Consider the following 10,601-nt stretch of genomic DNA (forward strand, 5'->3'; position numbering starts at 1 on the left):
GAGATTCACTTCGCGCCAGCCCACACGTCAACGACATGCCACCCCACAGTAGAGGGGAGTCTCTTCCTTCGGGATTCTACTCGAAATCCACGCCTAATTTGCCTACCTTGACGTCATTCGATGGGCAGAGTCGCGAGGACAGCACGGTAACATCCCCTCCACGCTCCGCGACTCGTCCAGGAGCAACTCCCCTCTCGCCAATATCGAATAGCGCTCTATCCGAGGCGGCGTCTGTAGAGGACAACCAAGATGAAGACGAGGATCCGTTCATGGTGGAGGACGTAGTCAGCGAAGATGAAGAGGACGAAGAGGAGCCAGCGCCTACGTCTCGACCACTACAGACATCCAAGTCGTATAGTCACCTCCCGCGACATACTGCGACAGCGCTGTTCCCACCCTTCTACAACAGGCCTCCGACCCCGCTACCGCCGTCTCCATCATTGACCTCGCTGCTTCGCCCCGCATTCAGCCGCCCTACCTCGAGACCTACGACCCCAGACTCGTCGGATGTAGAAGGATACACTAGAGCAGGCTCGCATACCACAGGTACAAGCACACCCACGAACCTCGCGAGCTCGGCGCGGCATGCGCCGACGGTACCCCGGGCCTCGCCGAAGGTGCCTACATACGAATACTATGGCTTTGCACTGTACCTAGGCAGCTCGGCCGCCTTCCTCATGTACATCCTGTGGGCATATGTACCAGCTCCGATGCTGCATCAGATGGGCATTCACTACTACCCGAACCGGTGGTGGGCGCTCGCGGTGCCGTGCTGGCTGGTGGTGCTAGTCATCTACATCTACGTTGCCCTTGCAAGCTACAACACGCGCTACCTCACACTACCGCTGAGCAGCTGCGAGAACCTCGTCGATGAATGCGCACAGATAGCCGTTGTCGATCGCATGACTGGGCAGATAGCACGCGACCCGGTGCTAGTCACAGACAAGCTACACGACAAGAACAAGGAAAAGGGCACTAGAGCCAGTGCACCTCCCAGCCGACGAAGCTCTTTCTCGGCATATCAATTTAGCGCACAAGATGAAGTGGACTGGAAGGGGTTCTGGAGCACGGGAACAGATGCCGTGATGGATGTGCCAATTGGTGGCGTCTGCGAGATACTCTACGGCCGCGACAGATGAATAACGTATCGTCATTCTGACTACTACTTATTCAGCGCGACTGTCATTCTCGGCCAAAGATACCTTGTGCGCGGAAAAAGCTTGTCGCGGGCAGTGGGTCGCTCTAACCCCCACTTACACCTGCCCCTCCCGAACTGCGAGATTCGGAAAGAACCATGCTTGTCAGGCAAGCGCCCCGCTACATCATGAGCTGTTTAATCTTCGGATTGGGCGGATGGCTCCTGCTATCTAGCTGCTGTAGCTTAATCCCGAGCTTGGTTTACTTACTCAGCGGGGCATGCAGCGAGATAGCTGGTATAAGTCCTTCCTGACGTCCGCCTTTACTCTTTCCCCATCCCACCTCTGCTCGTGAGATTCGCCGCTTTGCCCTGGGTTCAATTGCTCCACTCGCTTTCTTGAACAGCTTCCTTCGTTGACAAGCGTTCAATTGCCAATCATGAAGTCTGTCGTCGCGCTTTCCGCGCTCTCCATGCTCGCTGGTGCCGAGGCAGCTGAGACCGTTCTTGGAGCTTACATCTTCCACCGCCATGGCGACCGTACACCAAAGGCTCTTGCTCCTACCAACTTGACTGCTCTTGGTTACGAACAGGTCTACACATCCGGCCAGTACTACCGCTCACGCTACCTGTCCGGCGATTCCAAGATCCACGGTATCAACGAGGATGAAGTCAAGCTCTCCCAGCTTCAGGTCCAAGCTCCCGTCGACAATGTGCTCCAGAACTCGGCTATGGGTTTCCTCCAGGGACTCTACCCTCCTGTCCAGACAGTCCAGACTCTTGCCAATGGCCAGAGTGTACAAGCGCCAATGGACGGCTACCAGCTCATCCCAGTCAACACCATCGAGACCGGCTCCGGCTCTGAGGACAATGGCTGGCTGCAGGATGCGTCGAGCTGCCAGAACGCAAAGACCAGCTCAAACTCCTACTTCGACAGTGAGGCGTACAAGAGCCTTGCGTCCAGCTCCAAGGACTTCTACTCTTCCATTGTTCCCTCAATGAACGGCGTGGTCAGCGATGAGCAGGTGTCTTTCAAGAACGCCTACGTCGGTATGTCTCGTCCCAATCCTCATGTATAAGCCAAACTAACATGAACAGTCTACGACACCATCCACGTAGCCGAAATCCACAACTCCAGCATCCCCAACTCCGACGCCCTGACCAACACCACCCTCACCCAGCTTCGCACTCTCGCCGACGCCCACGAGTGGGGTCTCGCCTACAACGCCAGCGACAACATGCGCGCAGTCGCCGGCATGCAACTCGCCGGAGAAGTCCTCGAATACATGAACAACATCATCAGCACCTCTGGCTCCAAGAAGTTCGGCATCCAATTCGGCGCCTACGCGACTTTCATGTCCTTCTTCGGTCTTGCCGATCTGCAAAAGGTCAGCGACGACTTCACCGGCGTTGTCGACTATGCTAGCTCCATGGCCTTTGAGCTCTTCACCAACGCAAATGTTGACTCTGGTTTCCCCAACGGAGATGACCTGCAAGTCCGCTTCCTGTTCCACAACGGCACGGCTAGCAACACCAGTGAACCCACCGTCTTCCCTCTCTTCGGCGGTAGCGAGAACGCTGTCTCGTGGACCACTTTCCAGGATAAGCTGAATGAGTTTGCTATTACGACTACTGAGCAGTGGTGCACCAAGTGTGGTAACACTGCTGGTTCTTGCGCTGCGTTTGTTAAGGACAACGGCGCTACTACTGCGCAGCAGAGTGGAAATGGTAGCAGTGATATCTCGCCTGCTGTTGGCGGTGTCATCGGCGCTTTTGTTACGCTGGCTGTTGTTTTGGGCTCGCTCGCGGCGCTTATGCTGGTTGGTGGATTCAGGCTTGTTAGCAAGAAGGCGCTTCAGAAGGGTGTTGCGCAGAGTAGTGTTGAGCCTAAGGCTTAGGGTCTGCTTGGGTGAGACGGCGTGTTGTATGGTATTGAAACGAAGGATGGAGAATTTTACATCAGTTTCTGGACGTGGTATGGTATGAAAAAAGGAACGAACAAGAGGTGTCACGATGTGTATGAGATCAACGAATGAATGAGAACGCTGAAGAGTATATTGTCAAAGTCTTAGTCTAGGTCCTTCAAGAGATAGATGGTCGGCATTCACTGTCTGTCTACATCTTGAAGAACCTAGGCTAAGACTTTGGCAATGTATTCTCCGTTCATCTCTTCATTCCACTGTATACTTGCAATACGGGTATAACATGTCCCAGCCTATGACCCAGATCCCTTTTACCCACCCTCCCAAACGCCAGCAAATGCATGAAGTCATCTATGTCATAACGCGAAGTGAAGGAAGGGTCCCTCCTCCCTAAACCTTCAACACACTAAACCTATCCTGCGGCTTAACCTTCGGTGCTCCCAGGCCTTTCCTAACCTCATCCAACTGCTCCATGCCACTCTGCTGCTTCCCCTTCTTAACCCTCCTCCCACTCTTGCCCGCCGTATGGTGGCTCCCTAGGAAATCATCCATGATACTGTCGAAATCGCCCCGTAGCGGCGGCGCCTCACTACTCGACCACCCACTCATGCCACTCATCTTGCTCATGCCGCTCATCTTTGACATACCGCTGACCATTGAAGCAGAGTCGTCGTAGCCGTAGTCGTCTTCAGGGAAACCATCGTCGTCAGCGTATTCCTCTTCGATCTTGTCGAAGCGCTGGTCGAGCAGTGTGAGGCCTTCTGTGCGGTGGAGCGCGGAGGAAGACATGGAGTATCCGGACGTGGATGTTTTGGCGCCTTTGCGCTTCTTGCGGCGGCCGCCGGCTGTTAGGGCTGAGGCGCCTGTTATGAAGGATTGGTTGTCTGTTGCGGCTGCGGTGCCGTTTCGAGGGTTGCCGGGAGTGGGTTTAGCGGCTTTGACGTCCTGTTTGAACTTTTTGAATTCGTCGAGGTAGGCCATGTCTGCTGCGTCGGCGGGGGCGGGCGCTTCATCTGGGGCGGGGAGGGAGGATGGGTCTGTGGGGTCGTTGTTGGAAGGTCTCTGAGCGCGCAGCTTAGGGGATGAGGCTTTGATTGTATCGTCGGTTTCCCAACCTGGGTCTTCTTCTGAGAGGAAGCGGTCCATGGGGTCTCTATCGTCGGTCTCGTCATCGAAGAGGTCAGCGCTGTCCCATTCTCGTTGGTCGACTTCGAAGCCGTCTTGGGCGAGTTCGTTGAAGATGTCCTCGTCGTCCTCGACGTAGGCTTCGTCCTCGAGCGCCTCGAGCACTTCGCGTAGGCGCGGGTCCATGTCTGGTTGGAAACCCTTGAGGGCATCGGGGATGTTCTGCTGGTCTTGGTAGGTTGTCTTGCGCACGAACTCTGAGGGCGCCATGTCTTCTCCGAATAGCTCGCTTGCGCTGCTGATGTTGCTGCTCACGCTGAGATCGGCCTGGCTTCTGCTGTCACTCAGCGATGCGTCGCGCAGCATGTCTGCCAAATCCATCTTTTGCTTTCCCTTCTTCTCCGCCTTGGGCTCGATGAAGTAGGAGTCGCCGCTGCCCGAGCCCAGGTCGCGCATGTGCTGCATATAGTCGTACTCGGTGTCGTCGTAGTAGATGCCGTAGTTGGCGGCTTCACCCTCGTTCTTCCGTACTTGGGCGCCATATTCGCTTTCTAGTTCGCGTCTCGACTTGATCTTGCTGCGTCCCGTCGCGGCGGAGTATTGCGACGCACGCGAACTTCCTGCGGGCTCGTCGGTTTCGCGTTGGTTTGGTGCGGCCCTCTCGGCAAAGACCATCTGCGGGGCATCTTCGTCGTGGATTCGGGGGTCATTTTGGGCGCGGTGGACGAGACGGAAGTTGGTCGCGTTCTTCTTATCGCTGTCGCGGGGTTAGCGGGGTACTTTGAACGCGCATTCAGATTTCTCGACTCACATGAACTTTCGGCGAGGCATCTTGGCGGCTTATGTGAGAGTTGAGGACAAGTCGTATGGCAGTGGCGAGTGTGCTGTCGTGGAAGTCTGGGGAAGGCGCGCTTACAAAAGGGTCTTTTGAAAATAATTTAGCGAGGCAATCGGTGAATGACGTGGTGGGGCAACTTCCGTCGCAACTTTCTCTTTCCACCCACCCCTCTATTTGGGCCAAAAACACTCCACACCACGCGATACACCACTTCCAACCGCAAATATGGTGCTCGCGAAATCTAAAAAGAGCGTCGGGCTGGGTAACAGCTTGATGAACGACAGGTTCAGCAAGGGAAAGGGCGACAACCTGCGCAAGGGCAACTTCAACGCCGGTATCGAGCGAACCGGTCAGAATGGCGAGAAGGTGTGTCATCCATACTACAACTTTGCTCTGGACGTCCGCGCACGCGTAGGAACATCGCGCATTGAGCGGCATCCGGTAGAGCACGCGACCAAGCCCATACTAACACCACCCAGTACATCACCAATGAGAAGAAGGAGGCGTCGTACATGAAGATGCGCTCCGTCACCGAACAAGGCGCCCTTGACGACTTCCTCTCCACAGCAGAGTTGGCCGGAACCGACTTCACCGCCGAGAAGATGAACAACGTCAAGATTATCCACAAGGACCAGAAGAACCCATACCTCCTCTCGCCGCTTGAGGAGCGCAACGTCACGAAGAAGCACAAGGAGAACAGAAACCGACTGACTGTACCGAGGCGACCTCACTGGGACAAAGACACTACACCACAAGAGTTGGACGAGAAAGAGAGGGCATCGTTGCTACAGTGGCGAAGAGGCTTGGCTGAGCTGCAAGAGAACAATGACCTCCTCCTCACACCGTTCGAGCGCAATCTCGAAGTCTGGAGGCAATTGTGGCGTGTTATTGAACGGTCAGATCTGGTTGTGCAGATTGTGGACGCCCGTAACCCGCTCATGTTCCGATCAGAGGATTTGGAGGACTACGTCAAAGAGGTGGACCCGAAGAAGAACAACCTGTTGCTGGTCAACAAGGCAGATATGATGACATTGGAGCAACGGAAAGCTTGGGCTGACTACTTCACCGAAGCTGGCATCAACTACAAGTTCTTCTCGGCTGAACTCGCCAAAGAGATGAACGAGGCTCGTGCTGAATTGGAGGCAAGCGACGACGAGTCGGACGATGCCGGCGACTCTGACGAGCTTGTGACTGATGAAGGCGAAGACTTTGAGGAAGAAGACGACAAGCTTGCAAAAGAAGCCAAGAAGATTGACCTGCAAGACAAGCAGGAAGAGAAGGAAAAGTGGGTGGACGAAGAGACTGTCGACGTACCGGGCGCAAGCCAAGCTGAGGCGGACGGCGACGAGCGCACGCGGATACTAACAACAGAGGACCTTGAAGCCCTGTTCCTCCAACATGCGCCTGATGTTGATACCGGACCAAATGGCGAGCCAAGAAAGACGTCGATTGGTCTTGTCGGTTACCCCAACGTCGGAAAGTCGTCCACGATTAACGCGCTGATTGGTGCAAAGAAGGTGTCGGTCTCTGCAACACCCGGAAAGACCAAGCACTTCCAGACAATCCATCTCAGCGACAAGGTCATGCTCTGCGATTGTCCTGGTCTAGTGTTCCCCAACTTCGCCACAACCAAAGCCGAGCTCGTGTGTGCTGGTGTGCTGCCGATCGACCAACTTCGCGAGTACACTGGTCCCGCGGGTCTTGTCGCACGTCGCATTCCGCAACCCTTCCTTGAAGCGCTTTACGGAATGAAGATTCATCCTCGACCGATGGAAGAAGGCGGGACTGGTATTCTGACATCCGAGGAAATTCTACGTGCTTATGCCATCGCCCGAGGATTCTCCACACAGGGTCTAGGTCAGCCAGACGAGTCTCGAGCGGCGCGATACATCCTTAAGGATTACGTCAAGGGCAAGATTCTCTTCTGCCACCCTCCACCCACCGACCCACCGCTAGACCCCAAGCACTTCAACCGCGAACTCTACGACGTCGACCATCTTCCCGCCAAGCGCCGACATCACCCTCTTGCCTCCCTCCCCGGCAACACCTCCCTCGCCGGTGCGCTAGATGATGACATGTCGCTGATGGACGACGAGCTCGACGCCGGCGTACCCGTCCAAGGAGAAAAGACACAACGCATGGACAAGCGCTTCTTCGGTCCCGGACAGGGTATGGGCAGAGTCAACCAACCCTTCCACTACAAGTACAGTGAGCAGGGTAAGGAGCTGAGTGGTAGGAAAGCTAAGATGGTTGCGGCGCTTGAGGCAGATGTCGATCCCACTGAGATGAAGATGAACAGCAAGAAGCACTTCAAGGCCAACAAGAGGAGGGCGAAGAAGGTGCGATCTGAGTATGTTGATTAGATGTCGATGCGTAAGGGAGGGAATAGGGAAAAAGGAAAGGAGGTTATGAATGCATGATCGGCGTTTGGATCTGTTTCTTGGGATGATATACCGGGAATTCAATGCATAGAATATAAAAGTCGTGTTATCAACAGTAGTCCATGCTGTGGTGTTACGTGCGGTTTACATGATCCATCTCATTCCATATGATTTGCATGGACCATATTTGTTCAGATGGTGGCTGTGGCACAGAGCAGGCGCTGGGTCGCAACTTCACGCAGGTCCACCAAGTCATTGGTGCTATTTGCTGAAATCCACGCCAAGTCAAAACTTGCCTAATCGGGACTGCTGTCACGTTTTCTTCGAGACTTGGTACAAAAGTCGCCAGAACACGTGGGATTTATGTGATGCATTGTAATGTTCTGAATGTCACTGCAATCGATGGTCCATTGTGAAACTGCCAAACTGGGACAGGGTCTGGGGAACCCAGGAGTGAATGTGTGTGTTGTCGCAGCCCTGGAGCAGACCCGACAACTTCATGTCACGGGACAAAAGGTTCCTTTCCCGTTCACATGGTGTATTTTCCTCGGCCTTTATTTCTGAAAGAGTAGATTGAGCCATCGCTGTCGAAGTGCCGACGTCACGACTATACAAGAACGTCCTTCATACCGCGGGGCTATGCTGAGAGCAAGGCTGGGTATGCGGAAACATATTGGTATCAACGACGTAGGTTCCGTCTTTTGCATTGCCTATTCTGACGTTGCGCATCACGAATGCACCTATCGTAGTAAAATGCAGGATCTTGCACTAGTACTGCAATCTCTAGCGCGAAAGAGCAGGTCAGAGAGCAAGGCTGAGGTACATCCTGTTGTGCCGAGAATACAGCCTGCACTGCAATTTCTAGTACGGACGAACAGGTAGAGTAATAAGGCTGAGAAGCCGAGGCTGTAGGATTCCAAGCATGATAAGCGAGGGATCCTGCACTGCAATCTTTAGCGTAAAAGAGCAGACAGTACACTTCCAAATGAGGCATCGAGCTCTTGAGCAGTGGAACAGATTTGTGGTTTGATCATGAATCGCATTTTCTACTAAACACCAAAACATCTAGCCCATGTCTAAAATTGAACGCCCAAGAGTTGAGAAACCACTTCATAAAGCGGTCCTCCAAAGAAAGAGAAGAAATCATCGGAAGACCCAGAATGAGCGAAGTAGAAATCCAGAAAAGCCCCTGCGAACAGTGTGACATGTCCTCCTGTAGCGCCCATCCCTGTTTCCTGCGGAATTGTTCCATGCCCCGAAATGTGTGACCGATCTGTTTATGCGACGCTGGCGCAGTTGAGGGCGTTGACGTTGACGATACCCTGTTGGTGTTGCAGATTAGTATGAGTTGATGGAGGCGAGCGTGAAAGGGGGTGACTCACATCCTTTTGGTCACCGATGTCGCAGCAGCGGATGCTGCCATCGCAGCCGGGCTGCTGGACGCTGATGGGGAGAGTGACGCACTCAAGGGCGCCGACGAGCGCATCCTTGGAAGCGCAGCAGACTGCCCTCTCGTTTCCGCCCTTGCAGATGGTGTTTCCGTTGCCGTTGCCTTGGGGAACAGCGGAGACGGCGACAGCCAGGGAGAGGATGGTGATGAAGAACTGCATTTTGAAGTTGTTGTTGGGATCGAAAGAACGATTGGAAGTTGTAAGAGTGAGTGGTGTTGTGGAAGTGAAGATGCTTGTTGTAGTGATTGTTGTGATGAGCTGATGATTGAACTTGGAGTCGAGAATGTCAGGTCTTATATACACATCTTCGACGTGCTGAACATCGTGTCTCTTCTGCTCTGAGGTCTTCTTTCTTGCTTCTTTTTCGCGCAGGTCTCATACAGTCCGGTGAGGATACAGGAGATCGTCCAATGGAACGTGCAAGAATGCCAGACCGACAGTTGCTGAGAGCATGTTGAGTGCCAAGCGCAAGCTTTCACGAGACCACTTTGTCTTTTGCATAGTGTCAGAAGCGTTGGGGTAGTAGGGTGAGGTACGACACACTGTAGCGAACCGTGCTTCGATGTTTCGCTCGTTCGGTACCTGATTCTCCTAAGGGTGCACTGGCCCCTCTAGCCTCATCAGGGAAAAGAAGTACAGCGGATACGGTGATAATCCGTAACCAGAGAGCGGTCAGTCTGCTTATCCTGAAGCTATCTGTGTTAGTCGCTGCTGTAAGTAACGGATCTACCCTGGGGTGGTGTGGTGGGGGTAAGTGTCACGGTGGGGTGCAGCCGTTGTTGCCGCCTCCCGCATGCCACTCGGCGTCTGTGCTAAGCTCGATAAGGAATCGCCTTCCCACACCACGTACGTACCTTAAGTGCTAAGCAGCGTCAATCTCATCGACCGCCCGAAAGAAGCAATGATTGAAGTTTCCCGAGTGGCACGGGACGAACTCAGCGAAACGACAGCCTCGTCGGCCAGCCTCACCGACAGTATCCCGATCACCTTGGCGCCTCCCCGACCGCCTGAAAGAAGCAAAAGTCATCCAGTACAAGCGCATGTTTTCACGGTTGGCATATGAACTTTGTATAGCTCTGGCACGACGTGCTATTGAGCTTGGAACACATTTGTGAGCTATTGACGAGCATCGCAATTAAATTTACAATAGATGGCATTGTCGACCACAACCATCTGATGTAGACTTGCTCCTTCTAGATTAGCCTCTACCCCTACACGACTGGCTAATCGACTTTCGGCTATCTCTAGGTGTCGATCAGACATGGGAAATTCGTGGGGCGGCAAATTCCCATATTGAGATGTCAAACACAAGGGTGACTAGTGAATGAAAGATGTCTGGGCAGATAGGTGACACTCCTCTAACAAGATGCACTATTTCGGGACTTCAACAAATATGGTAACAAAATCCAAGGCGCACTCTGTTCTCCGTTGAAAAGAAGCAAAGCTCTACGCTCGCTCACTGGACGCCACCAAACGGATGCGTTCTTCCGACGACAATCCGCCGCGCGCGTCGTTGAGAAAAGAACTGTAAGCGAAGTCCGCCTGGAAATGGTTCCGGTGAGTACATCTTTGCGGTGTGTTCATCTTTGCGGTGAGTGTCGTACTATTCTTCCACGTCACGCTCGACCTGATCTATCCACACTGTTTACTGCTGGAGCGTTCCCAATGCATACCTAGTACTCTGATAACGCATACCGACTGTCTCACGATTGAAGATCTGTCTTCGCATCGGCCCCAATGTCTTCCAAA

At 53.7% G+C, this 10,601-nt stretch overlaps 5 protein-coding genes across 5 annotated transcripts; 3 read left to right on the forward strand and 2 right to left on the reverse strand.

Moving 5' to 3' along the window:
* Window positions 1-35: 35 nt before the first annotated feature.
* Window positions 36-1,139, forward strand: J4E78_003788 (uncharacterized protein; the record flags this gene model as incomplete). The annotated part of the gene is made up of 1 exon (XM_049364424.1): window positions 36-1,139. One exon carries the CDS (start codon window positions 36-38, stop codon window positions 1,137-1,139), a length of 1,104 nt encoding a protein of 367 aa, XP_049223502.1.
* Window positions 1,140-1,575: 436 nt separating this feature from the next.
* On the forward strand, window positions 1,576-3,033 carry J4E78_003789 (uncharacterized protein; the record flags this gene model as incomplete). The annotated part of the gene is made up of 2 exons (XM_049364425.1): window positions 1,576-2,185; window positions 2,234-3,033. 2 exons carry the CDS (start codon window positions 1,576-1,578, stop codon window positions 3,031-3,033), a joined length of 1,410 nt encoding a protein of 469 aa, XP_049223503.1.
* A 414-nt stretch (window positions 3,034-3,447) lies between these two features.
* Window positions 3,448-5,013, reverse strand: J4E78_003790 (uncharacterized protein; the record flags this gene model as incomplete). The annotated part of the gene is made up of 2 exons (XM_049364426.1): window positions 3,448-4,939; window positions 4,994-5,013. 2 exons carry the CDS (start codon window positions 5,011-5,013, stop codon window positions 3,448-3,450), a joined length of 1,512 nt encoding a protein of 503 aa, XP_049223504.1.
* Window positions 5,014-5,245: 232 nt separating this feature from the next.
* On the forward strand, window positions 5,246-7,383 carry J4E78_003791 (uncharacterized protein; the record flags this gene model as incomplete). The annotated part of the gene is made up of 2 exons (XM_049364427.1): window positions 5,246-5,386; window positions 5,500-7,383. The coding sequence occupies 2 exons, from the start codon at window positions 5,246-5,248 to the stop codon at window positions 7,381-7,383; spliced, it is 2,025 nt and encodes a 674-aa protein (XP_049223505.1).
* Window positions 7,384-8,678: 1,295 nt separating this feature from the next.
* On the reverse strand, window positions 8,679-9,011 carry J4E78_003792 (uncharacterized protein; the record flags this gene model as incomplete). The annotated part of the gene is made up of 2 exons (XM_049364428.1): window positions 8,679-8,723; window positions 8,784-9,011. The coding sequence occupies 2 exons, from the start codon at window positions 9,009-9,011 to the stop codon at window positions 8,679-8,681; spliced, it is 273 nt and encodes a 90-aa protein (XP_049223506.1).
* Between the last annotated feature and the right edge of the window lie 1,590 nt (window positions 9,012-10,601).

Source organism: Alternaria triticimaculans, assembly GCF_023758025.1.
Source record: "Alternaria triticimaculans strain BMP 0046 chromosome Unknown scaffold_4, whole genome shotgun sequence".
In the NCBI taxonomy this organism is placed as follows: Eukaryota; Fungi; Ascomycota; class Dothideomycetes; order Pleosporales; family Pleosporaceae; genus Alternaria; species Alternaria triticimaculans.